The sequence below is a fragment of the Nomascus leucogenys genome, unplaced genomic scaffold, assembly GCF_006542625.1.
Source record: "Nomascus leucogenys isolate Asia unplaced genomic scaffold, Asia_NLE_v1 Super-Scaffold_258, whole genome shotgun sequence".
NCBI classification, from domain to species: Eukaryota; Metazoa; Chordata; class Mammalia; order Primates; family Hylobatidae; genus Nomascus; species Nomascus leucogenys.
Window position 1 is genome coordinate 3,388,613 of NW_022095769.1, and position 27,587 is coordinate 3,416,199.

At 46.5% G+C, this 27,587-nt stretch overlaps 1 protein-coding gene and 1 non-coding gene across 4 annotated transcripts in view; both read left to right on the forward strand.

Moving 5' to 3' along the window:
- Positions 1-848: 848 nt before the first annotated feature.
- CBX1 (chromobox 1) overlaps positions 849-27,587 on the forward strand; it is a 29,600-nt gene continuing 2,861 nt past the window's right edge. Inside the window, exons 1-5 of one of the 3 annotated variants that reach the window (XM_003278730.4) lie at positions 864-1,096; positions 12,772-12,913; positions 23,388-23,564; positions 24,253-24,430; positions 25,335-25,429. In XM_003278730.4, coding sequence (XP_003278778.1) covers positions 23,425-23,564; positions 24,253-24,430; positions 25,335-25,429 — 413 coding nt within the window. In that variant the 5' untranslated portion in view covers positions 864-1,096; positions 12,772-12,913; positions 23,388-23,424. Of the gene's footprint in view, positions 1,097-1,167; positions 1,608-12,771; positions 12,914-23,387; positions 23,565-24,252; positions 24,431-25,334; positions 25,430-27,587 lie in introns of those variants that run through there. The other 2 variants (XM_003278728.2, XM_003278729.4) reach the window with 2 other exon arrangements.
- LOC115833584 lies at positions 12,268-12,370 on the forward strand. The gene has a single exon (XR_004028966.1). It is a non-coding gene; the product is annotated as a U6 spliceosomal RNA (small nuclear RNA).

Consider the following 27,587-nt stretch of genomic DNA (forward strand, 5'->3'; position numbering starts at 1 on the left):
TCAGCCTCCCGAGTAGCTGGCACTACAGGTGCCCGCCACGACGCCCAGCTAATTTTTGTATTCTAGTAGAGATGGTGTTTCACCATGTTGGCCAGGCTGGTCTTGAAACCCTGACCTCAGATGATCCACCCACCTCCGCCTCCCAAAGTGTTGGGATTATAGACTTGAGCCACCGTGCCGGCCTGAGTAGGAACTTTACAGAGATTTGAGGAGGCAGAGATTGAGGACTAAGAAATCATTGGAAATTTGAGGCAGCGGCGATATAATAAAGTTCTAGTGAAGAATCTAAGATTCAAAAATTTTGAGGATGTGAATTACAGAACTGTCCAGAAGTGGTTGATTTTTTGGAGGCCAAGCATCACGGGGCTCGCTTATAAAAATCATGTGTTCTAATTTTCTTTTCTTTTCTTTTTTGAGATGGAGTCTCGCTCCATCGCCCAGGCTGGAGTGCAGTGGCTGGATCTCAGCTCACTGCAAGCTCCGCCTCCCAAGTTCAAGCAATTCTCCTGTCTCAGCCTCCTGAGTAGCTGGGACTACAGGCGCCTGCCACCACGCCCAGCTAATTTTTGCATTTTTAATAGAGACAGGGTTTCACCTTGTTGGTAAGGCTGGTCTCGAACTCCTGACCTCAGGTGATCCACCCGCCTCGGCCTCCCAAAGTGCTGGGATGACAGGCGTGAGCGACTGCCCCTGGCCCATATGTTCTAATCTTCTAGGTTACAACGCTCTACGCTGCAATCTCTCCACCGTTACAGTTTAAAAACTAGAAGTCCCTACCACCCTCGCCTGCTGTGCGTGCGCGGCGCGCGGCGCTTCGGGCCTTGTAGTCTTGGACAGACCCCGAGGCCCATGGTGCCGTGCGGCGGGTCGTCGCGCCTGCGCGGTGCAAGCGGCGGGCAGCGCAGAGTGCGAGGCTCTTTTGTTCGGCTGAGGGGAGGGCCGTTGGCCGGGGCCTGCGGTACGCCGCTTCAGTGAGGGACTCCACTGCGGCCACCCGGCTTGCTGCCTTCCTGGGCGCCACTCCCCCAGGCGACCCGACGCGACGCGCCAGTAGCGCAGCACCGATTCCTCTCGGGCTCTTGGGCGCTGCTGTGAGGTGAGGAGCCCGCTGGAGGCGTGAGAGCTGGGGGAGGGGGCGCGGCGGCGGCGGCGGGAGCCGTGCGTGAGGGGCCACGCTTTCGAGGCGGAGGTTAGGAGCGGGGAGCGCGCCCGGGTCCAGCGTCCTGCTTCTCCGCTTCCCGCGCTGAGCTCTCCGCCTGTGGCTGAGGCGTCGGTGCCAGCTGCGTGAAGGATGGAGAGGGCGGGGCGCGAATCCTGAGCCAGAGACTGAAGTGCTTGGGGGTGGGCCGAGCACTTGGGGGCAGCTCTTCGGGGCCCTGGTGGTCTGGAACAATGTTGCTTGGCTGGGCGGCTGCGGGATAGGGCGGAAGGGGACAGGCTTGAGGCTTGGATAGGCGTGAGGAGGCGCTGACTACCGCACGACCCGAGGTTTGTAAGTATGTTCGGAGGACGCCGGGTCCGGCTGGGACTGCCAGAGGAACCTGGCTTTGCAGGACTACGGAGGAGTAACGTCGAGTGAATTGGAAGAGGGCCCTGGGCCGCACAAGGTGTGCTGATTGGAGGAGATGTGTGGAATAAATTGGGAAAGGGGGCACGGAGGGGGAGGGGCAGGCGTTTGCTGGGCCTGGCTCTGGAAGGGGAGGAGCTGTCAGGATAAGTAGGGCGGAGATCCCGAGAATATTTCTGTAAGGTATGTAAGAAAAAGGGGAAAGCAGGCCGCCCTTGCATCCTGATGGGTCCTTACAGTGGGGAGGCTGTGAGAATAATGTGTGAAGAAAGGATGGAATACGCTTTTTTCACTTTTCCAGGTTTCCTACTACCTTCACTCCATGATTCCTTTGGGGAGTTAAAAAAGTCCAAGTGCAGTTCTTGCTTTGATTCAAAATCAGTTCCATACGTTTTTGTGTGGGATCGTAACTGGTCTCACAAAGGCGATGAAATTGTAAGAATACGTAGATGAGTTAATAGTTAAGGAACGGCGTGAGGTAGTGAGAGATTGTGAGATCATGTGAGGTGCGAGAAATTGGGAGACATAGATAGGAAAATTATGTGAGATTGTGAGGTAATATTTGTTTCGTGGGCCCTTCTGTTTTTAGCCAGCTTTTCTTTGTTGGAAAATTTGAATACAGAGTGAGCAATATTTTACCTGTTTTTTTTTTTTTTTTTTTTTTTTTTTTGAGAAGAGTCTCCCTCTGTCGCCCAGGCTGGAGTGCAGTGGTGCGATCTTGGCTCACTGCAACCTCCACTTCCTGGGTTCATGCGATTCTCTTGCCTCAGCCTCCCGACTAGCTGGGATTACAGGCACACGCCACCACGCCTGGCTAATTTTTGTATTTTTAGTAGAGACGGGGGTTTCACCGTATTGGTCACGCTGGTCTCAAACTCCTGACTTCGTGATCCTCCCGCCTCGGCCTCCCAAAGTGCTGGCATTATAGGCGTGAGCCACCGCGCCTGGCCATATTTTGCCTCTTTTTCAAAGTTTCAAATGAGGGTTTTTCATAAATTGGTGTTACATTTAGACGTGTTGGTTTAACGCAGTTGAGGTGGAATTTACAAAAAGCTTAGCTATAATCAGTTATATACTAGAACCTCTAGCCCAGGGTAAAGTAGCCTCCTCAATTGTGTTGAGTCACATCAGTAGTTTGGAAAGATTGTGAAAGGTCCAAGGCTTTGGAATAGATTCAGAAATACAATGGGGAAATTAGTGCCGGTGTTCCTCCCTAGGTGCCTTATAGACTTTTATATGAAAGTGGTGTGATTGAAAAGCACTTGTATTGAAACCGGTGGCACCTTAATGAAGCTTCAGGGGAGTGGAGGACCTGAAGTCATTTACGGTTTTCCCTGTGGTGATATTTTTCTTCAATGGCTGCTGTATCCTAAATTGTTTTTCATTAAAAAATAGTAGGGCCGAGCGCAGTGGCTCAAGCCTGTCATCCCAGCACTTTGGGAGTCTGAGGTGGGTGGATCACCTGAGGTCAGGAGTTCGAGACCAGCCTGGCCAACATGGTGAAACCCCATCTCTACTAAAAATAGAAAAATTAGCCCGGTGCGGTGGCGGGCACCTGTAGTCCCAGCTACTTGGGAGGCTGAGACAGGAGAATCGCTTGAACCCGAGGCGGAGGTTGCAGTGAGCTGAGATTGGCACTGCTGCCCTCCAGCCTGGGCAACAGAGGGAGACTCTGTCTCAAAAAAAAAAAAAAAAAAAAAAGGGGGCCGGACGCGGTGGCTCACGCCTGTAATCCCAGCACTTTGGGAGGCTGAGGTGGGCGGATCATGAGGTCAAGAGATCGAGACCATTCTGGCCAACCAACATGGTAAAACCCTGTCTCTACTAAAAATACAAAATTAGCTGGGCCTAGTGGCACATGCCTGTAGTCCCAGCTACTTGAGAGGCTGAGGCAGGAGAATTGCTTGAACCCGGAAGGTGGAGGTTGCCATGAGCCGAGATCGCACTGTTGCACTCCAGCCAGGGCAACAAGAGCGAAACTCTGTCTCAAAAAAAGAAAAATGAAAAAATGGGGCTGTACCTCTTGTTCATCAGTGCCTGGCACATAGTAGGCCGTTCAGATTGTTGATGAATGAATGATGAATAGGGGAGCTTTGAGATCCATTCTGAGAACTCTGTTAGCCAAATTAATGTGCATAGTAGTTTGCTTGTCCTGTATCTGTGACATTTGGCAGAGTTAAACTGTTGCTTTGGCATGCTTGTCTTAGCCTCAGTTAGTTTCTTTGCTTTTTGTTTGTTTGTTTTTTGTTTTTTTAACAATAAAGATTTTTATTGTTTTTTGTTTTTTTAAGACAGGGTGTCGCTCTGTTGCCAGGCTGGAGTGCAGTGGTGGCATCATGGCTCACTGAAGCCTCGACCTCCTGGACACAAGCAGTCCTCCCACCACAGCCTCTTGAGTAGCTAGGACTACAGTCTCATGCCACCATGCATGGCTTCTTTTTTGTAGGGACAGTCTCTGTTGCCCAGAATGGTTAGCTTCAGTTTTGTACTCACTCTGGTACCAAATATAGAAAAGGTATACAGGCTGTGCAACTGGCCGTTTTAAATACCTCAGGCCTCAGATTCTGGGTTTCGTCAGCAAGCAAATAGCTTGAATATATCTGTTTTAAAAGAATCTTGAAAAATCTTCTGTGTCGTTAGTATTGATGAACAATAATTTACCAGTAGCAATGTCTGTTGAAAAATTGAATAGGCTTTCCAAGGTTATTTGGAGAAGTTACTCAAATATGGACAAAATTTAGATCTTCTCGGTATTTACATAGAATAACTTGTATTAAATCTGAACTCCTGACCTCGGGTGATCCACCCTCCTCGGCCACCCAAAGTGTTGGGATTACAGGTGTGAGCTACCGCGCCCAGCCTATAGTATTAATTTTTAACTGACAAGAATGGTGTATCCTTATGGGGTACAGTGTGGTGGCGTTTTTTTTTTTTTTTTGAGACGGAGTTTCGCTCTTGTTGCCCAGGCTGGAGTGCAGTGGTGCAATCTCAGCTTACTGCAACCTCCGCCTCCTTGGTTCAAGTGATTCTCCTGCCTCAGGCCTCCTAAGTAGCTGAAATTACAGGCGCCTGCCACCACACCTGGCTAATTTTTTGTATTTTTTTAGTAGAGATGGGGTTTCATCATGTTGGCCAGGTTAGTCTTGAACTCCTGACCTCAGGTGATCCACCCTCCTTGGCCCCCAAAGTGCAGAGATTACAGGCGTGAGCCACCACGCCCAGCTTGTGGTGGGGTTTTTTGAACTTTTATTTTTCTCATATAAATAGAGGCAGGGACTCACTGTGTTGCCCAGGCTAGTTTCAAACTCCTGGTCTCAAGTAATCTTCCCACCTCACCCTCCCAAAGTACTGGGATTACAGATATGAGCCACTGCACCTGGCCCACTATGGTGGTTTTTGTTTTTCTTTTTTTTTTTTTTAGACAAGTCTTGCTCTGTCACCCAGGCTGGAGTGCAGTGGTGCACTCCACTCGACTCACTGCAGCTTCCACCTCCCAGGTTCAAGTGATTCTCCTGCCTCAGCCTCCTGAGTAGCCAGGAATACAGGTGCACACCACCATGCCCAGCTAACTTTTTTTGTATTTTTAGTAGAGATGAGGTCTCACCATGTTGGCCAGGCTGGTCTTGAAATCCTGACCTCAAGTGATCCACCCACCTCAGCCTCTCAAAGTGCTGGGATTGCAGGTGTGAGCCACCACTCCTGGCCACTGTGGTGTTTTGATACGTTTCCAATGTAGTCATAATTCTGGTCTAGCTTTCTAACCACTTTTATTTTATCCTAAATTAACCTTTGAAGGATTGCTTGAGGTATCTCTATGTCCATACTAACATTTGTAGACTCTTGTGGCCTCTCAACCCAAAAATCTATGTCAAAATATCCGTGTCAACATACTCAAAGGGGTTTTCCAAGTTTCAGGACACATCTCAGATAAAATTCAAAATGTATTCGCACACCAGCATTCTAGCCTTAGATCCTCTGGAATTCAAGGGCTGGTGTTCGTTTAAAAATGAAACTCCTGACCGGGCATGATGGCTCACGCCTGTAATACCAGCACTATGGGAGGTCGAGGTGGGTGGATCACCTCAGGTGGGAATTGAAGACCAGCCTGACCAACATGGAGAAACTCCGTCTCTACTAAAAATACACAATTAGCTGGGCGTGGTGGCGCATGCCTGTAATCCCAGGGACTCGGGAGGCTGAGGCAGGAGAACTGCTTGAACCTGGGAGGCAGAGGTTGCAGGGAGCCGAGATTGCACCACTGTACTCCAGCCTGGGTGAAAGAGCAAGACTCCGTCTCCAAAAAAAAGAAACTCCTGCTAACTGTGTGTGTGGCCTAAGTTCTTGTTTTCTGCTTAGTCAAGTTTTCCATCTGGAAAGCATTTGCTTCACAAACAGCCACAGCTTACAGACTAAAAGCAGTTTAGAAACAAGACTACCACCTGAATATACTACACATGCCTTCACCTGCCTTTTGATGATTGGTATGTAGTTGCTGATTCTTTCAACAAAAGGTACTTCTTTCTTGTTTTCTCTTAGGGCTTATGGATCAGATTTATCTTTCTGCTTATTCTTTTAAAAGCTTATAGCTTTGGACTTCTATTCCCTGATGCTTCTGAGACAGTCATCCTTTTTTTTTTTTTTTTTTTTTTTTTTGAGATGGAGTTTTGTTCTTGTTGCCCAGGCTGGAGTGCAATGATACGATCTCGGCTCACCGCGACCTCAACCTCCTGGGTTCAAGCGATTTTCTTGCCTCAGCCTCCCAAGTAGCTGGGATTACAGGCATGCACCACCATGCCCGGCTAATTTTGTATTTTTAGTAGAGATGAGGTTTCTCCATGTTGGTCAGGCTGGTCTCAAACTCCCGACCTCAGGAGATCCACCCGCCTCAGCCTCCCGAAGTGCTGGGATTACAGGCGTGAGCCACCGCGCCCCGCCTGAGACATCCATCTTTATTGCCCATGTAGGGTTCAACAACTTGTTCAGGTTCCACACATACCTTTAATTGTGTGTGCAAGTAAAAATAGAAACAAAATGCTTTGGGAACCCAAAGAAAAGAGAAATATTATTTAGCTAGGTTGGGTAGGCTTCATGGAGAAAGTAGCGTTTTTAAGCTTGGTCTTGAAGAATGGATAGGATTTTGACTGTTGGCCCTGTACAGGAGCACACTACTTTCTTCTTTCTTTTTTTTTTTTTTTTTTTTTTTTTTTGAGATGGAGTCTCGCTCTGTCGCCCAGGCTGGAGTGCAGTGGCGCAATCTCGGCTCACTGCAAGCTCCACCTCCCGAGTTCACGCCATTCTCCTGCCTCAGCCTCTCCGAGTAGCTGGGACTACAGGCGCCCGCCACCACGCCTGGCTAATTTTTTTGTATTTTTAGTAGAGACGGGGTTTCACCGTGGTCTTGATCTCCTGACCTTGTGATCCGCCCGCCTCAGCCTCCCAAAGTGCTGGGATTACAAGTGTGAGCCACCGCGCCCAGCCTTTTTTTTTTTTTTTTTTTTTTTTGAGGCAGAGTCTTGCTCTGTCACTGAGGCTGGAGTGCAGTGTCAAGATCTTGGCTCACTGCAACCTCTGCCTGCCTGGTTCAAGTAATTCTTGTGCCCCACCCTCCCAAGTAGCTGGGATTACAGGCATGCACCACCACACCTGGCTAATTTTTGTATTTTTAGTAGATATGGGGTTTCACCATGTTGGCCAGGCTGGTCTTGAACTCCAGGCCTCAAGTGATCCACCCACCTCGACTTCCCAAAGTACTGATTTATAGGTGTGAGCCACCAAGCCCAGTCAGGAGCACACTTTTTTTTTTTTTTTTCTTTGAGACAGAGTCTTGGTCCGTCACCCAGGCTGGAGTGCAGTGGCGCGATCTCAGCTCACTGCATCCTAACCCCGTTTTCTGGATTCAAGCAATTCTTGTGCCTCAGCTTCTTGAGTAGCTGGGACTACAGGTGCGCCATGCTGGCTAATTTTTTTTTTGTATTTTTAGTAGACACGGGGTTTCACCATGTTGCTGGGCTGGTCTCAAACTCCTAGCCTGAAGCGATCCACCCACCTTGGCCTCCCAAAGTGCTGAGATTACAGGTGTGGGTCACAGTGACTAGCCCACACTTTTTTTTTTTTTTGGAGGCAGAGTCTTGTCCTGTATCCCAGGCTGGAGTGCAGTGGTGCAATCTCAGTTCACTGCAGCCTTCACCTCCCAGGTTCAAGGAATTCTCCTGCTTTAGCCTCCTGAGTATCTGGGATTACAGGCGTGTGCCACCACACCTGGCTGATATTTGTATTTTTACTAGAGTTGGGGTTTCACCATCTTAGCCAGGCTGGTCTCAAACTCCTGACCTCAAGTGATCCACCTGCCTTGGCCTCCCAATGTGCTGGGATTACAAGCATGAGCCATTGCGCCCCACCAAGCCCACACTTCTTTTTTTTTTTTTTTTTTTGAGACGGAGTTTCCCTCTTGATGCCCAGGCTGGAGTGCAGTGGCACGATCTTGGCGCACTGCAACTTCCGCCTCCCAGGTTCGAGTGATTCTTCTGCCTCAGCCTCTGGAGTAGCTGGGATTACAGGCATGCGCCACCACACCCAGCTAATTTTGTATTTTTAGTAGAGATGCGGTCATGTTGGTCAGGCTGGTCTCGAACTCCCGACCTCAGGTAATTCGCCTGCCTCAGCCTCCCAAAGTGCTGGGATTACAGGCGTGAGTCATCATGCCGGGCCTAAGCCCACACTTCTTAATACTTAATAGATGAGCAAAGCTATGGAGGAAACATAGGATGTGTTCAGGTTATGGCCAGGTTATAGTCTTTGACAGGAATGTAGATTTTGTGAGGGAAGAAGGGACATAATTAGTCTGGAATAGGAACCGAAGAATGTAACTGTTACACTGAGGACTTTGGCCTTCGTTTTAAATGGGAGGAAACCTTGTAGAAATTATTTCCTATTCAGTCAGCTCCAGCCCAAACTGGTTTATATGTGTCACATTGCCTTTGTTTACAACAGTTCCTGAAGCCAAATTGCACTACCAGTACACCTTTTCAAATGCTAGTAAAGCCTGGTTTCAAACTCAGCTTTTCAAAATGTTTCCTAATGCCCTCGCCAGTTCTTCCTCCAACCTCCTATAGTGCGTTTATGTCTGCTTTTTATTGCTTATACTGCTTTTGGTAATTATGTATGCTTGCCATTTCGGACTCTCACTTGAACTTGCATTGTTTACCTTTTTGTATTTTTTTTTTCCGAGACCTGTCCTGTGTCTTTTTTTTTTTTTTTTTTTTTTTTAAATTTTATTTTTGAGACAGAGTCTCACTTTGTTGCCCAGGCTGGAATGCAGTGTCGTGATCTGGCCTCACTGCAACCTCTGCCTCCCAGGTTCAAGCAGTTCTCCCTGCCTTAGCCTCCCAGGTAGTTGGGTAGCTGGGATTATAGGCGCCTGCCATCATGCCCACCTAATTTTTTTCTTTTTTTTTTTTTTGAGACAGTTTTGCTCTTGATGCCCAGGCTGGAGTGCAATGGTGTGATCTCGGCCCACTGCAACCTCTGCCTCCTGGGTTCAAGCGATTCTCCTGCCTCAGCCTCCCGAGTAGCTGGGATTAAAGGCATGCGCCACCATGTCCGGCTCATTTTGTATTTTTAGTAGAGACTGGATTTCTCCATGTTGGTCAGGCTGGTCTTGAACTCCTGACCTCAGGTGATCTGCCCACCTCGGCCTCCCAAAGTGCTGGGATTACAGGCATGAGCCACCATGCCCGGCCTAATTAATTAATCTTTTAGAGATAGAGTCTCACGGCTGGGTGCGATGGCTCACGCCTGTAATCTCAGCACTTTGGGAGTCCGAGGTAGGCGGATCACGAGGTCAGGAGTTCGAGACCAGCCTGGCCAAGATGGTGAAACCTTGTCTCTACTAAAAATAGAAAAATTAGCCAGGCGCAGTGGCGGGCGCCTGTAATCCCAGTTACTCGGGAGGCTGAGGCAGGAGAATCGCTTGAACCCAGGAGGCGGAGGTTGTGAGCCAAGATAGCTGCACTCTAGCCTGGGCAACAGAGCAAGACTCCCTCTCAAAAAAAAAAAAAAGAGAGAGTGAGAGATGGAGTCTCGCTATGTTGCCTGGGCTGGTCTGAAACTCGTGGCCTCAACCACCCCACAACCCTTGCCTTGGCCTTCTAAAGTGCTGGGATTACAGGTGTGAGCCACAGTGCCTCGCTAATTTTATTTTTTGTAAATAGATAGTATTAAAAGCTAGAAGATCTGGTCAGGCATGGTGGCTCACGCCTGTAATCCCAGCACTTTGGGAGGCTGAGGTGGGCGGATTACCCGAGATCAGGAGTTCGAGACCAGCCTGACCAACATGGAGAAACCCTGTCTCTACTAAAAATATAAAAGTAGCTGGGCATGGTGGCGCATGCCTGTAATCCCAGCCACTTGGGAGGCTGAGGCAGGAGAATCGCTTGAACCCGGCAGGCAAAGGTTGCGGTGAGTCAAGATGGCGCCACTGTATTCCAGCCTGGGCGACAAGAGTGAAACTCCGTCTCAAAAAAAAAAAAAAAAAAGATCTGGCTGGGCATGGTGGCTCACACCTGTAACCTGAGTACTTCGAGAGGTCGAGGTGAGTGGATCACCTGAGGTCAGGGGTTCAAGACCAGCCTGGCCAACATGGTGAAACCCCGTCTCTACTAAAAATACAAAAATTAGGCCAGGTGTGGTGGCTCACGCCTGTAATGCCAGCACTTTGGAAGGCTGAGGCCGGTGGATCACCTGAGGTCAGGAGTTCAAGACCAGCCTGGCCAACATGGTGAAACCCCGTCTCTACTAAAAATACAAAAATTAGGCCAGGCGGGGTAGCTCACGCCTGTAATCCCAGCACTTTGGGAGGCCGAGGCAGGTGGATCACGAGGTCAGGAGATCGAGACCATCCTGGCTAACGTGGTGAAACCCCGTCTCTACTAAAAAATACAAAAAAATTAGCCGTGTGTGGTGGCGGGCGCCTGTAGTCCCAGCTACTCGGGAGGCTGAGGCAGGAGAATGGCATGAACCCGGGAGGCGGAGCTTGCAGTGAGCCGAGATCACGCCACTGGACTCCATCCTGGGCGACAAAGCGAGACTCTGTCTTAAAAAGAAAGAACAAAAGCTAACCTCTCAGTTATCCCATGAGGGTCATTAAGTCTGTTTTACAGATGAAGAAACTGAGTTATATAGTAACTATATGTGACTACCTATAGACATAAAGTTGAGAGGTCAGAGAAGTGAAAGATATTAGGGGCCAAGGCTTGGAATCATGACAGTTGTGTTTTGCTTATTGTCCTGGTGTTCGGTTAAACAGGTCTTTCACTGAGAAGCACACCACACAGGAACCCTAATCATGCTTCTGGTGCTCCTGTTACCTTTCTTCTGGTGAAAGGGATGCTGAGGATCTTTTAAGCAGTGCTCTTCCAGTTTCGTTGCTGTACAACAAAGGTCTAGACTGGATGGTGTTGAATGATATAGAGGAGGTTTTGTTTTCAAGCACATCGGTTGTTACTTCCCTTACTGCTTCGTCGTTATTCTAAATGTGATGGAGAAAATAAAATGTTCACCGGCATTCTAGTGAACTATGAGAACTGATTTTTTTTTTCTTTTTGAGACAAAGTTTTACTCTTGTTGCCCAGGCTGGAGTGCAACAGCACAATCTCGGCTCACCGCAACCTCTGCCTCCTGGGTTCAAGCGATTACCTCAGCTTCCCTAGTAGCTGGGATTATAGGCATGTGCCACCACGCCTAGCTAATTTTGTATTTTTAGTAGAGACGAGATTTCTCCATGTTGGTCAGGCTGGTCTTGAACTCCCGACCTCAGGTGATCTGCCCGCCTCAGCCTACCAAAGTGCTGGGATTACAGGCCTGAGCCACCGTGCTGGGCCCCAAGAACTGATTTATGTCTGCAGTGATGTGTGTAACTTCACTTGAGAAATATGGTTTTTGCCAATCCTCTTACAGCACTAGCTTTTATCCAAGAATGTTCATCAAAATCTCCTTTGGAGCTTTGAAAGCTGTAGGTGCCTGGCTGGGCGCGGTGGCTCACGCCTGTAATTCCAGCACTCTTGGAGACCAAGATGCTCACGCCTGTAATTCCAGCACTCTTGGAGGCCGAGATGGGCGGATCACGAGGTCAGGAGATAGAGACCATCCTGGCTAACACAGTGAAACCCTGTCTCTACTAAAAATACAAAAAAATTAGCCGGGCGTGGTGGCAGGCGCGTGTAGTCCCAGCTACTAGGGAGGCTGAGGCAGGAGAATGGCGTGAACCTGGGAGGTGGAGCTTTCAGTGAGCCGAGATCACGCCACTGCACTCCAGTCTGGGCAACTGAGTGAGACTCGGTCTCAAAAAAAAAAAAAAAAAAAAAGAAAAGAAAAAGAAAGATGCAGTTGCCAGCTTTTAAAATTGAGCTATGAATTAATTACTCTTGATTCAGATTTACACTGTTCCTGGATTCCTTGGGACACTATAAACAAGTTTTGGGGTTTTTTTGTTTTGTGTTTTATTGAGACAGTCTTGCTGTGTCACCCAGGCTGGAGTGCAGTGGCATGATTTTGGCTCACTGCCAATGTCAAAATAGCATTCTTCATGATAATAAAAAAAAGGAAACCATACAATGGAATAACTATGGCAGCTGTTAGGGATGGAGATCTTTATGGAATAATGTCAAAGATACATTGCATTGTATAAAATGGTAAACTGATGCTTGCTTAGGCAGCACATGTACTAAAATTGGAACGACACAGAGAAGATTAGCATGGCCCCTATGCAAGGACGACACGCAAATTCGTGAAGCAGTCCATATTTTTAAGTATTTAAAAAAATGCAAAAGTAAAAAATTTTTATTTATTTATTTAGTTAGTTAGTTAGTTAGTTATTTTGAGATAGAGTCTCGCTTTGTCGCCCAGGCTGGAGTGCAGTGGCATGATCTTGGCTCGCTGCAACATCCGCCTCCCGGGTTCAAGCGACTTTCCTGCCTCAGCCTCCTGAGTAGCTGGGATTACAGGCATGCGCCACCACGCCCAGCTAATTTTTGTATTTTTAGAAGAGACGGGGTTTCACCATGTTGGTCAGGCTGGTCTCGAGCTCCTGACCTCGTGATCCACCCACCTTGACCTCCCAAAGTGCCAGGATTATAGGCGTGAGCCACCGCACCTGGCAGCAAGAAAAAATTTTTTTTTTTTTTTTTTTTTTTTTTTTTTTTTTTCAGACGGAGTCTCGCACTGTCGCCCAGGCTGGAGTGCAGTGGCGCCATCTTGGCACACTGTAACCTCCACCTCCCAGGTTGTAGCAATTCTTCTGCCTCTGCCTCCCAAGTAGCTAGGATTACAGGCGCCTGGCACCACGCCCAGGTAATTTTTTGTATTTTTAGTAGAGATGGGTTTTCACTATGTTGGCCAGGCTGGTCTCAAACTCTTGACCTTGTGATCCACCCACCTTGGCCTTCCAAAGTGCTGGGATTACAGGCGTGAGCCGCTGCACCTGGCCACATTATATATTTTTGTAATTGAATGTTAATATATGATTTTAATTAGAAAAAATTAAAATACTGCTTTTAAAAACACCACTTTCTGATGTATTTGCTGTGGAGTGGGGTCTAAGCATCTGTATTTCTTCTTCTTTTTTTTTTTTTGAGACTGAGTCTCGCTCTGTTGCCAGGCTCTGGAGTGCAGTGGTACAATCTCAGGTCACTGCAACCTCCGATTCCCTGGTTCAAGTGATTCTTCTGCCTCAGCCTCCCGAGTAGCTAGGACTACACGCGTGTGCCACTATGCCCGGCCAATTTTTGTGTTTTTACTAGAGACGGGGTTTCGCCACGTTGGCCAGGATGGTCTCGATCTGATGACCTTGTGATCCACCTGCCTTGACCTCCCAAAGTGTTGGGGTTACAGGCATGAGCCACTGCGCCCAGCCTTTTTTTTTTTTTTTTTTTAATTTTTTTTGAGATGGAGTCTCACTCTGTTGCCCAGGCTGGAGTGCAATGGCATGATCTTGGCTTACTGCAACCTCCTCCTCCCGGGTTCAAGCTATTCTCCTGCCTCAGCCTCTTGAGTAGCTGGGATTACAGGTGCACACCACCACGCCCAGCTAATTTTTGTATTTTTGGTAGAGACTGGGATTTCACCATGTTGGCCAGGCTGATCTTAACTCCTGACCTCGTGATCCACCCACCTCACCTCCCAAAGTGCTGGGATTACAGGCGTGAGCTATCACACCCAGGCAGGCATCTGTATTTCTGAACTCCATAGGTGATTCTGATTCTCATAGAGGTGGAGGTTCTCGACTCAGAGTTTGCTTTCCTCTGAATTTTTTTTTTTTTTTGAGATGGAGTCTTACTCTGTTGCCCAGGCTAGAGTGCAGTGGTGCGATCTGGGCTCACTGCAACCCTCTGCTTCCCAGGTTCAACTGATTCTCCTGCCTCAGCCTCCTGAGTAGCTGGGACTACAGGTGCCCGCCACCACGCCCAGCTAATTTTTTGTATTTTTAGTAGAGATGGGGTTTCACCATGTTAGCCAGGATGGTCTCGATCTCCTGACCTCGTGATCTGCCCGCCTCGGCCTCCCAAAGTGCTGGAATTACAGGCGTGAGCCACCACGCCCGGCCATTTTTATTTTTTTTTTTATTTTTTTTTTTCTCTTTTTTTTTTTTTTTTGAGACTGAGTCTCACTCTATAGCCCAGGCTGGAGTGCAGTGGTGTGATCTAGGCTCACTGCAGCCTCCGCCTTCTGGGTTCAAGTCAAGTGATTCTCCTGCCTCAGGCTCCCAAGTAGCTGCAATTACAGATGTGCACCACCACGCCCAGCTAATTTTTGTATTTTTAAGTAGAGATGGGGTTTCACCATGTTGGCTAGGCTGGTCTCAAACTCCTGACCTCAGGTAATTCGTCTGCCTCAGCCTCCCAAAGTGCTGGGATTACAGGCGTGAGTCATCGTGCCCAGCCCTGACCAACATTTTAAATGCCTCACCTTGGCATTTAGCTAGAAACCCTACTGGTTTAGTTTCTTAGGTCTGTAGGTGCTACCATGGCCTCACATTTATAATTTGGTTTTTCAAACTGGCAAAAAATCAGAATCGTGGAAGTTCCTAGCATAGCACTTCATAGTTCATGTTTATGGTGGCAGCCAAGAGCTGTGGCCATACTGGCTTCTTGAAGCCTTCTCGTACCCTTTCACAGTACAAACTATTTCAAAACAAAATGAAATGCCTAAGTTTGTGTCTGTTACGTTACTGCCTTCTGCAGTCAAGTAGCATTGTTGCTTCTTTACATTTTTTAGCTCCTCAGTGCAGGGGTGGAGGGTGGGTGAGGACAATCACAACAGTAGTCTTTCTCTTAAAATTGAGCTGTGAATTAATTACTCTCGATTCAGATTTACACTGTTCCTGGATTCCTTGGGACACTGTAAACAAGTTTTGGGGTTTTTTTTGTTTTGTTTTGTTTTTTATTGAGACAGAGTCTTGCTGTGTCACCCAGGCTGGAGTGCAGTGGTGCGATTTTGGCTCACTGCCAATGTCTGCCACCTGGGTTCAAGCAATTCTCATGCCTTAGCCTCTCGAGTAACTGGGACTACAGGTGCACGCCACCGTGACCAACTTATTTTTTTGTATTTTTAGTAGAGACGAGGTTTCGCCATGTTGGCCAGGCTTTTCTTGAACTCCTGACCTTAGGTGATTCTGCCCTCCTCAGCCTCCCAAAGTGCTGGGATTATGGGCGTGAGCCACCGCGCCTGGCCTGGTTTCTTAAAATTGACATTTTCTCAGTAGTTCTTTCTGTAGTCTGCTTGCTAGATGTTTAACTTCAAAAATTCTACATTATGTAGCACTTGTCAATTTAAAAGACTCAAAAGACTGCTGGGGCATTAAAAACCCAGCTTTGTTTCTGTCTGCAGGTTTAATAAACAATGAATACCTTCATATTCCAGAAACCAACTAAAAATCATTGGTTTTTTTTTTTTAACAGAGCCATACCTTTCAAGGTCTTTTCTGAGAAAAATCATTACCAGTCACTTTCTTATTTACCAATGACAAATTGTAGGGAGGAGTCATCTTAGGAGACCTCTGTGTCCTTTCCTTATACAGGCTGGAGGGATGTTACCCTGTAGGTTTGTGGCTAGCTGCTAGTTATATGTGTTCAACAGGGCATTTAGCCTAGCCTTGCTAGATGGCCTTACTGAAGTGCTATGCTCTGTTTAATTGTGTGACCTTAGGTGATTTATTTCATCTAAATTTGGTCTATTTGTGAGGTAGAGATAACATCTGAATGGCTTATCTCACAGGATGGTTTTGAAGATTAAATGAGATAATGTGGTAGCACTTTGTAAACTGTAAAGTATAATGCAAATGTAAAGTATTATTTTTCTAGGAATCTTCAAATGTAGCAGACTCAGCAAATGTTTAGGTAAAAATTATGGCAATGCTAAATTTCTTTGTTTACAATACGATATAAACCATACGAGTTGACTAAGTAGAACAACTGAGGATCTCAAATTGAGGTTTGAGTACATACTGTAAAACCATACTCCCGCATTTGTAGTCCAGTCTCCTCAGTTACTAGCTTCAACTAGTAACTCTTGGGAGTATTGTTTTTTTTTGTTTGTTTGTTTGTTTTGAGACGGAGTCGTGCTCTGTCGCCCAGGCTGGAGTGCAGTGACGTGATCTCGGCTCACTGCAAGCTCCGTCTCCTGGGTTCACACCATTCTCCTGCCTCAGCCTCCCAAGTAGCTGGGACTATAGGCGCCCGCCATCACGCCCGGCTAATTTTTTGTACATTTAGTAGAGACGGGGTTTCAGCATGTTAGCCAGGATGGTCTCGATCTCCTGACCTCGTGATCCACCCGCCTCGGTCTCCCAAAGTGCTGGGATTACAGGCGTGAGCCACTGCTCCTGGCCAGGAGTATCGTAAATAATAAATGAGTAGGCAGGGCACCGTGCTTCATGCCTGTAATCCCAACACTTGGGGAGGCCAAAGCGGGAGAATTGTGTGAGGCCAGGAGTTTAAGAGAAGCTTGGGGCCCAGCACAGTGGCTCACGCCTGTTATCCCAGCACTTTCGGAGGCTGAGGCAGGTGGATCATGAGGTCAGGAGTTCGAGACCAGCCTGACCAACATGGTGACCTGTCTCTACTAAAAATACAAAAATTAGCTGGGTGTGGTGGCACGCGCCTGTAATCCCAGCTACTCAGGAGGCTGAGGCAGGAGAATCTCTTGAACTCGGGAGGCGGAGGTTGCAGTGAGGTGAGATCGCGCCACTGCACTCCAGCCTGGGCGACAGAGCAAGACTCCATCTCAAAAAAAAAAAAAAAAAAAAAAGCCTGAACAACATAGGAACACCTTGTCTCTACCAGAAAAAATTGAAAAAAATTAGCCAAGTTTGGTGGTACAAGCCTGTAGTCCCAGCTACTTGGGAGGATGGCTTGAGCCCAGGATATCGAGACTGCAGTGTGTTATGATCAGGTCACTGTACTGGGCAACAGAGCGACACCCTGTGTCTAAACAAAATTTTTTAAATAAATGAGTAAAGTGTAATAGTACCTGGCACGTAATAAGCACTCACTATTATTAGATACTTCAGTGAAACTTTGCAGATAAACATGGCTGGTTGAACCACATGGTTCTACTCCTTTTGAAAATCTCACACAAGTAATGGTCAAAGGATTTTTTTTTTTTTTTTTTTGGGATGGAGTTTCGCTTTTGTCGCCCAGGCTGGAGTGCAATGGCGCAATCTCGGCTCACTGTAACCTCTGCCTCCCAGGTTCCAGCGATTCTCCTGCCTCAGCCTTCCGAGTAGCTGGGATTACAGGCGCCCACCACCACACCCAGCTACTTTTTTGGATTTTTAGCAGAGACAGAGTATCACCATGTTGGTCAGGCTGGTCTCGAACTCCTGACCTCAAGCGATCCACTCACCTCGGCTTCCCAAATTACTGGGATTACAGGCGTGAGCCACCATGCCACCTGGCCAATAAGAAGATTTTTAAAGAGACAAGAAAAATAGGAAAAAGACAAGTAGAGATGTCAGAAAACAGCTGGAAAACTAGTTACTGACCAGAAAAAGCTAAAAATTAAGTAGGACTGGATTTAAGAAGAGCCAGAAAGGTACAACAAACCAGTTTGTGTCACAGGATTCTGGAAAGGCCACTAGGTACCCCTGACAATAGAGGTGTGGGTGGAATTTAGAAATTAGTATTAGAATTAGAATTTAGTAATTGACCAGGCATGATGGCTTACACATGTAATCCCAGCACTTTGGGAGGCTGAGGCGGGAGGATCGCTTGAGTCCAGGAGTTCAAGAACAGCCTGGGTGACATAGTGAAACCCTGTCTTTAAAAAGTAAATAAATAAATAAAAATTAGGCCAGGTGCAGTGGCTCATGCCTGTAATCCCAGCACTTTGGGAGGCTGAGGCAGGCAGATCACCTGAGGTTGGGAGTTCAAGACCAGCCTGACCAACGTGGAGAAACTCTGTCTCTACTAAAAATACAAAATTAGCTGGGCATGGTGGTACATGCCTGTAATCCCAGCTACTTGGGAGGCTGAGGCAGGAGAATCGCTTGAACCCGGGAGGCAGAGGTGGTGGTGAGCTGAGATCGCGTTGTTGCACTCCAGCCTGGGTGACAAGAGCGAAACTCCATCTCAAAAAAAAAAAAAAAAGGATAATTGTGTCATTAAAAAAAAATAAAATTACCTGGCACAGTGGCTCACACCAGTAATCCCAGCACTTTGAGAGGCTGAGGTGGGCGGATTACTTGAGGTCAAGCGTTTTGAGACCAGCCTGGCCAACATGGTGAAACCATGTCTTTACTAAAAATACAAAAAAATTAGCCAGGAGTGGTGGTGTGCATCTGTAGTCCCAGCTACTCAGGAGGCTAAGGAAGAGGATCATTTGAACCTGGGAGGTGGAGGTTGCAGTGAACTGAGATTGCATCACTGCACTCCAGCCTGGGCAACAGAGAGAGACTCCATCTCAAAAAAATAAGTAAAATAATAGATCATTTTTCTGTTTTCTTTTTTTTTGAGATGGAGTCTCGCTCTGTGCCCCAGGCTGGAGTGTAGTGGTGTGATCTCGGCTCACTGCAAGCTCCGCTTCCCGGGTTCATGCCATTCTCCTGCCTAAGCCTCCCAAGTAGCTAGGATTACAGGTGCCCGCCATCACACCTGGCTAATTTTTTGTATTTTTAGTAGAGATGGGGTTTCACCGTGTTAGCCAGGATGGGCTCTATCTCCTGACCTCGTGATCTGCCCACCTCGGCCTCCCAAAGTGTTGGGATTACAGGTGTGAGCCACCACGCCCAGCCTCTTTATCATTTTTTTAAAGACAGTCTTGCTTCGTCACCCAGGCTGGAGTGCAGTGGCACAATCACAGCTCACAGCAGCCTGTGCTTAAGCGATCCTCCCAGCACACCCAGCCGATTATTTTTTGTAGAGGTGGGGTCTCACTACGTTGCCCAGGCTGGTCTCAAACTCCTGGGCTCAAGCAATCCTTCTGCCTCGGCCTCCCAAAGTGCTGGAATTACAGGTGTGTGCTGCCGAGCCCTGCCCTCTCTACTGATTTTGACAAACAGCTTTCTTGAAACCCTGGAGAACTAATTGTAAACAAAAAAACACGTTGGGAAGTCTGGCTGGGAATCTCCAGTAATATAGTCTCTCTGGATGTAGATGCTCTGGGATGAGCCAGTAAAGAAAGCTCAGGAAGAAGCGGGGATCTGTTTTCTATATTATTCTTATTCGAGTTGCTCTTAAGACAGTACTTAAAAAGTAAGTAAAGGGCCGGGCTCAGTGGCTCAGGCCTGTAATCCCAGCACTTTGGGAGGCCGAGGCAGGCAGATCACCTGAGGTCAGGAGTTCGAGACCAGCCTGGCCAACATAGTGAAATCTTGTCTCTACTAAGAGTATTAAAAAAATTAGCTGGGCATGGTGGTGAGCGCCTGTAATCCCAGCTCTCTGAGAGGCTGAGGCAGGAGAATCGCTTGAACTCAGGAGGTGAAGGTTGCAGTGAGCTGAGAGCGCTCCATTGCACTCCAGCCTGGGCGACAAGAGCGAAACTGTCTCAAAAAATAAAAGTGAGTAAAGATCGAAGTCACGAGAATGCTTTACTTTAGATTTCCCCATTTGGGGGCTTTCTTTACTTAACAATTATGCCATTCTATGACTCTTCCTCTCTGAGGCCGTGCTAATTAATGATAAAGGGAGGATAAGCTTGCAGTAGGTAGCGATCAGTTAGAAGCATGCTGACCCTTTCTGCTCATAGCAGAAGGATCAAATGGATAATAGTCAGTGCTGTTTTATTTTTTGGCCAGATCTCACGCCAGTAATCCCAGCACTTTGGGAGGTCAAGGCAGGTGGATCGCTTGAGCCCAGGGGTTCGAGACCAGCACTGGCAACATGGCAAGAACCCTTCTCTACCGAAAATACAAAAATTAGGCAGTCTCATAACCTGGTCTCTAAATAAACAAATAAATAGATTAAACTTTTCAAAAACAAATGCTATTTATTTTTCTAAGACATATACATATATGTATATATATATATATATATGTATTTTTTTTTTTTTTTTTTTAGACGGAGTCTCACTCTGTCACCAGGCTGGAGTGCAGTGGCGTGATCTCGGCTCATTGCAACCTCCACCTCCCGGGTTCAAGCAATTCTCCTGCCTCAGCCTCCCGAGTAGCTGGCACTACAGGCGAGCGCCACCATTACCCAGCTAATTTTTATACTTTTAGTAGAGATGGGGTTTCACCATATTGGGCAGGCTGGTCTCGAACTCCTGACCTTGTGATCTGCCTGCCTCGGTCTCCCAAAGCGCTGGGATTACAGGCGTGAACCACCGCACCCAGCCTTGTAGATGGACTCTTTCTAAATGCATTCTGTCTATACATGCCAGTTTTACAGTGTTTAGAAAACTTAATGCTTACACTAAGTAAGCTTCCTTTCCTAAGGATGCTAGGAATAACCAATTTAACCTCAAATTGGTATTATTTTAAACTCAAGCAGAGAAGTAACTCTTTCTTCCTTGTCTTGGATTACCTGCCATCCAAGTAATTCTTTGGCCAGTTTTGTTGATCAATTTTGTTTCATTGATATAGCGCCATCTACTGACAAAAATTGGTAATCATAAGGCTTTAAGTCTGTCAGAAGTCAAAAGAGTTGGGTCGGGGCACGGTAGCTCATGCCTGTTAATTCCAGTGTTTTGGGAAACCAAAACGGGCAGATCACTTGAGGTCAGGAGTTCGAGACCAGCCTGGCCAACATGCTGAAACCCCCATCTCTACTAAATACACAAAAATCAACTGGGCCTGGTGGCGGGCGCCTGTAGTCCCAGCTACTCAGGAGGCTGAGGCATGAGAGTCACTTGAACCCTAGAGGCGTAGGTGAGCCGAGATAGCACCATTGCACTGCAGCCTGGGCGACAGAGGGAGACTGTGTCCCCCTCCCGCAAAAAAAGTCAAATTTGGATGAAGGACTAAATAAAATAGATTTATAAGGGACTAAAATTTCAACACTGGAAAAACCCTTAGATGTTACCCAGCTTGATGATGTATTTTATAAAGGAGTAAACTCAGATTCTATTATCTTTGATAACTACAGTTCTGTTTTCCCCACACTTGTTTTCCAAATTTTTACAGGGTTCCAGTTTAGAAAATTTCATGGTCATTCTGGCATTTTTATGACTCTTCCTTAGTTTTTAGAAATAAGTTGGAGGCCAGGTGTGATGGCTCATGTCTGTAATCCCAGTACTTCGGGAGGCTGAGATGGGAGGATCACTTGAGCCTAGGAGTTTGAAACAAGCCTGGGCAACATATTGAGAACTTGTCTGTACTAAAAATTTAAAAAATTAGCCAAGCATGGTGGCGCACACGTGTGGTTCCAGCTACTTAGGAGACTGAGGCAGCAGGATCACTTGAGCCCAGGAGGTCAAAGCTGCAGTGAGCCATAATTACTTCACTGCATTCCAACCTAGGTGATAGAGTGAGACACTGTCTCAAAAAAGAAAAAAAGTTGTAAAATAAACTAAATACAGTAAGTTAACAAGAAATTTGTGAATTGTAAGATCAATTCAGAAAAGACTGCATAAAGAACAAGAGAACATGGCTGGGCACAGTGGCTCATGCCTGTAATCCCAGCACTTTGGGAGGCCATGGCGGGTGGATCACTTGAGGTCAGGAGTTCGAGACCAGCCTGGCCAACATGGCGAAACCCTGTCTCTACTAAAAATACAAAAACTAGCTGGGCATGGTAGCACACACCTGTAGTCCCAGCTACTCAGGAGGCTGAGGCAAAAGAATCACTTGAACCCAGGTGGCGGAGGTTGCAGTGAGCCAAGACTGTGCCACTGTACTCCAGCCTGGCTGGAGTGAGAATCCGTCTCAAAAAAAGAGGGGGAGGGGCAGGGCCGGGACTGGAGCTGGGCTCGGTGGCTTACGCCTGTAATCCCAGCACTTTGGGAGGCCGAGGCGGGCGGATCACGAGGTCAGGAGATCGAGACCATCCTGGCTAACATGGTGAAACCTTGTCTCTACTAAGAATACAAAAAATTAGCTGGGCATGGTGGCAGGCGCCAATAGTCCCAACTACTGAGGAGGCTGAGGCAGGAGAATGGTGTGAACCCAGGAGGCGGAGCTTGCAGTGAGCCAAAATTGCACCACTGCACTCCAGCCTGGGGGACACAGCAAGACTCCATCTCAAAAAAAAAAGAAAAAAAAAAAACATTCAAGTCCAGTACTTTGATGAAAAGGAAAACTTGGAATAGGAGAAAGTATGAGTCAGAGAGTAATATGTAAGTTTTATTGATATGTGCACATTTTTAGGAGGACTGCTTTTCTTTTTTTTTTTTTTCTTTTTTTTTCTTTTTTTTTTTTTTTTTGAGACAGTGTCTCACTCTGTTGCCCAGGCTGGAGTACAGTCGTGCGATCTTGGCTCATGACTGGCTAATTTTTGTATTTTTAGTAGGGACAGGGTCTCGCCATGTTGGCCAGGATGGTCTTGAACCCCTGACCTCAGGTGATCTGCCCGCCTCGGCCTCCCAATGTGCTAGAATTATAGGTGTGAGCCACTGCACCCGGCCTTCTTTCAATTTAATGCAATATTTTAGCTACCATGCTCTTTTACAATGTTTTTTTTTGTGGAGATGGCATCTTGCTATGTTGCCTAGGCTGGGATTGCACATGTGAGCCTGCACGCCTGGCCCTAGCTACCATGCTTTATGGTAAAAGGAGTATTGGGAGCCTTTTTAAATTACAAAGAATGGGAATAAAAGTTTTAAATGGATACACAAGAATAAAGAAGTTTGCTGTGAAGGCCAGGTGTGGTGGCTCACGCCTGTAATTCCAACACTTTGGGAGGCCGAGGCAGGTGGATCACCTGAGGTCAGGAGTTCGAGACCAGCCTGGCCAACACATAGTGAAACCCCGTCTCTACTAAAAAAAAAAAAAAAAAAATGCAAAAATTAGCTGGGCTTGGTGGCACATGCCTGTAGTCCCAGCTGCTTGGGAAGCTGAGGCAGGAGAATTGATTGAACCCAGGAGGCGGAGGTTGCATTGCAGTAAGCCGAGATTGCGCCACTGCACTCCAGCCTGGGCAACAGAGCAAGACTCCGTCTCTCAAAAAAAAAAGAAAAAAGTTTGCTGTAAGATTAATTGGGGCTGTTTTATGAGCTTTATGGCTGGACATATCAGAAAACTATTGTGTATCGAGTGTGAGAATAGGCCTAACACTTATTATAAGCAGCATACAATATTATCACCTGTCATGTCCCTGGTTTTCTTACCATCCAGATATTATCTAACGAATAAGAGTGCTCCCTAATGCCCTTTTTATTTCATTTATCATTTTAGCAGCGTCACCCTTTACACCAGAAAGCTGGCGGGCACTATGGGGAAAAAACAAAACAAGAAGAAAGTGGAGGAGGTGCTAGAAGAGGAGGAAGAGGAATATGTGGTGGAAAAAGTTCTCGACCGTCGAGTGGTAAAGGGCAAAGTGGAGTACCTCCTGAAGTGGAAGGGGTTCTCAGAGTAAGTTTCACTGACACAGGTAAATGTAGCCACCAGGTGTTTATCAGGAGTCTAGAGATGTATGAGACCTCCAGTGCTATGATGGATACAGTGTGACTCAGTCCCCACCTTCATGGCTTATTGTTTAATTAGGAATATGGCCTACTGCTTATAATACAAAGCAGAATGACTTCTTTTTAAAAATTATTTCTTTCGAGACGAGGTCTCGCCCTGTCACCCAGGCTGGAGTACAGTGGTGCAGTCATAGCTCGCTGCAGCCTCAACCTCCCAGGCTCAAGGTATCCCTCCCATCTCAGCCTTCTAAGTAGCTGATACCACAGGCATGCACCACCATGTCTTGCTTAGTTGCCCAGGTTTGTCTCTTAACTCCTGGCCTCAAGCAATCCTCCCACCTGGGCCTCCCAAAGTGTTGGGACTACAGGCATGAGCCACTGTACCCAGCCCATAGTGATTTCTGAGAAACAGTTTTGTGTGTGGCTATAGACCAATTTAAATTGATAAATAAAAGTCATTTGCCTTTGAAGGAAGCCAGTTTCTTAGCTTTCTATTTATACTAAAAAGCTTCCCTATTCCCCAAGAAATTTCAGCTTTTCCATGGACATCTGAGGTCTTGTCCTCTTACGATTATCCTTAGTATGAGTATACTTATTTGAGTGAAAGTGTGACTTGCTGTGCCCTCTGGTTTCAGTGAGGACAACACATGGGAGCCAGAAGAGAACCTGGATTGCCCCGACCTCATTGCTGAGTTTCTGCAGTCACAGAAAACAGCACATGAGACAGATAAATCAGAGGGAGGCAAGCGCAAAGCTGATTCTGATTCTGAAGATAAGGGAGAGGAGAGCAAACCAAAGAAGAAGAAAGAAGAGGTAAGAATATAAGTAAGAATTTTTACTAGCCCACAATTCAAACTACTGTCAAAGTAGTTTTGTTCTGCTTCTTCCCAGATATTAGCAGCTGTCTCTTCTTAGTCCTGAAATCTTAGGTAGGCTAATGCCTACAAAGTGAGAGTGTACTCTTATGAAGCCACATGATCTCTTACTTTTTATCCATGGTACAGGAGCAGTAAATGGAATACTTGCTGGGGACAGATATAAGGGCAAGTGAATTCATTCTTGTAAAAAATAGTTTTCAATGTTTAATCATTAAAGGTGTGAGGTGGCTATTTTGACTTAATCAGTACCTTAAAGTAAGTTGTTTTTTGAGAGTGAAGAGATAGTTGTAAACATTGATTTTGCTTGGGCTGTATGTCCCTTTTCACATAGGGAAAATCTCATGCGCTTCAGACATTGATGAATAATCACTCCAAAGGATTCTAACAGCTCTCTTACTTTGAGCCAAGGTATTGGTGAAATATTGGCAAAAGAGTTTGTGATTGGGCCGGGCACGGTGGCTCACATCTGTAATCTCAGCCCCTTGGGAGGCCGAGGCGGGCGGATCACAAGTTCAGGAGATCAAGACCATCCTGACTAACACGGCGAAACTTGGTCTCTACTAAAAATACAAAAAATTAGCCGGACGTGGTGGCATGTGCCTGTGGTCCCAGCTACTTGGGAGGCTGAGGCAGGAGAATCACTTGAACCTGGGAGGCAGAAGCTGCAGTGAGCCGAGATCGTACCACTGCACTCCATCCTGGGCGACAGAGTGAGATTCCGTCAAAAAAAAAAAAAAAAAAAGAGTTTGTAATTACATTAAGCAGAGACACAAGAACGGTTCCAGTCTGGATAATAGTCCCATATAGATAAAATTGTTCTACCTATCTTGTTTTTACAGTCAGAAAAGCCACGAGGCTTTGCTCGAGGTTTGGAGCCAGAGCGGATTATTGGAGCTACAGACTCCAGTGGAGAGCTCATGTTCCTGATGAAATGGTGAGTCAGCCAGTGGCTCTGTGTGGTTGTTTTTTTTCTTCTCCCATTGGTTTCATGCCAGAGGAAAAGAGCTGGACCTTTGAAATTCCAGTCACCCAAGTGTGAAATTGTTAAGATTGCATAGTCCTTCGATAGTGACCCTCGGCCTGACTACCACCCTGGACTCATGAGTTACAGGTAGGAGCCCTTAGGAATCTTAGGTCTTTGCCCATATTTTTAGGAGGGGAGACAATCTAGAGTGGAAAGAGTGTGGGAAGGAATTACATTTCACTTCTGTAAATAAAGAGGGAAAAAATGAAATGTGATTGGACCACCCTCTCCTTCTACCACCTCCTTAATAAAGATGAGGCTGGCCCCAGAATCAGAAATTCTGCTAAATTCTCAGGGTTAGGAAAGAATCTGTAGTTCTTCCTCTTGTCCTTAATTGTTGGATCCCTTTCAATTTGTGCAGATTCTACAATTACAGGATCAGCCAGCAGGGGTCAGCAAGGCTCCTTAACTGCTATCAAGCATAGAGCAAGCCTGCTTTTTTCCATTATGAGTATAAATACCAGTGATAGTAATACTCCATGAAACAGCCTAATGAAGATAGTTATCCCAACAATCTCTGTAATTTTCCTACTCTGTCAAAAGAAGGCCATTCTTCCTATTTCGTGCTCATTCTCCCCCCAAAATGGATCTCAATGATGGTATTTAAAATTAGGAAGGAGTAATTCTAAGCCATTGCCAATGAAGGCAGCATTCTAGAAACTTTGTCCTTTAAAATACACACACACACACACGTCTGTGGAGCTTTGTCCTTTTGTCAGTCCAGAACTTACTCTGAAACTCATGTCTGTATTAATTATCCTCTTTTACAGTATGGCTAGAGGGGCCTAACTTTGGCATCACTGAAAGCCAGAGTCACAACTAACTAACCTTTTCTCTTCTGTGTATTCCCTAGGCGGTTATTGGAGCTGCCCCTCTTTTAGCTGATTTACTGTTAACCTATAAGAGAAAAGTTCATTTTTAAGGTGCTGCCTATGGGGTGGGAGAAGTTAGACCATGAGTTACCCAGTCTAGCCAGAATATGTGTTTTCTGCATGTGACCAGTGTGAGTTCCAGTAGTATCTCCATATTGCTTAAGATTGTACTCCTTTGGTTGACTCATTACTGTCTTTTTTTTTTTTTTTTTTTTTTGAGACAGAGTCTCACTCTTTTGCCCAGGCTGGAGTGCAGTGGTGCGATCTCAGCTCACTGCAACCTCCGCCCCCCCGGGTTCAACGATGATTCTGCCTCAGCCTCTCAAGTAGCTGGGATTACAGGCATGTGCTACCACGCCCGGCTGATTTTTGTATTTTTAGTAGAGATGGGGTTTCACCATGTTGGCCAGGCTGGTCTCAAACTCCTGACCTCAGGTGATCCACCCACCTCGGCCTCCCAAGGTGCTAGGATTACATAGGGAAAATCTCATGCGCTTCAGACATTGATGAATAATCACTCCAAAGGATTCTAACAGGTGCGTGAGCCACTGCACCTGGCAGACTCACTGCTGTCTACAGATTAAAACTGGATTTGATTATAAGACCAAGTACATTTTAAAAAGTTATTTTACTGGAGAATGGAGATTTTTGTATATTTCTAAAAGTAGTAAATATTTCTAGGGAGTGAAATGACTAAATTTAACTCAGAGGGTGTTGTTCAGCTGTCAGCAAATGGCAGCATGCTTCAGATTCCCATTTCCCTCCCATTCTTTTGGGTCCATTGTTCAAAAACATATGTTATCAGCTTACTCTTCTGCTCCACGGGACTATGTGGCTCTGATTTCCTGTTATTAAGGGTCTGGAGATTTGGGGTGGTGCTTTGTCAGAGATCTCATCAGGTATCTTCTGCTTGCCTTATGCTACTGCTTCTGTCTAGGACATTCCTAATAACCTGAAGATAAGAGTTTGTTTTTTTTTTTTTTTTTTAATGAGACAGAGTCTCGTTCTGTCACCCAGGCTGGAGTGCAGTGAGGCGATCTCTGTTCACTACAACCTCCACCTCCCAGGTTCAAGCAATTCTTGTGCCTCAGCCTCCCGAGTAGTTGGGATTATAGGCGCACACCACCATGCCTGGGTAATTTTTGTATTTTTAGTAGCAACACGGTTTTGCCATGTTGACCAAGCTGGTCTTGAAC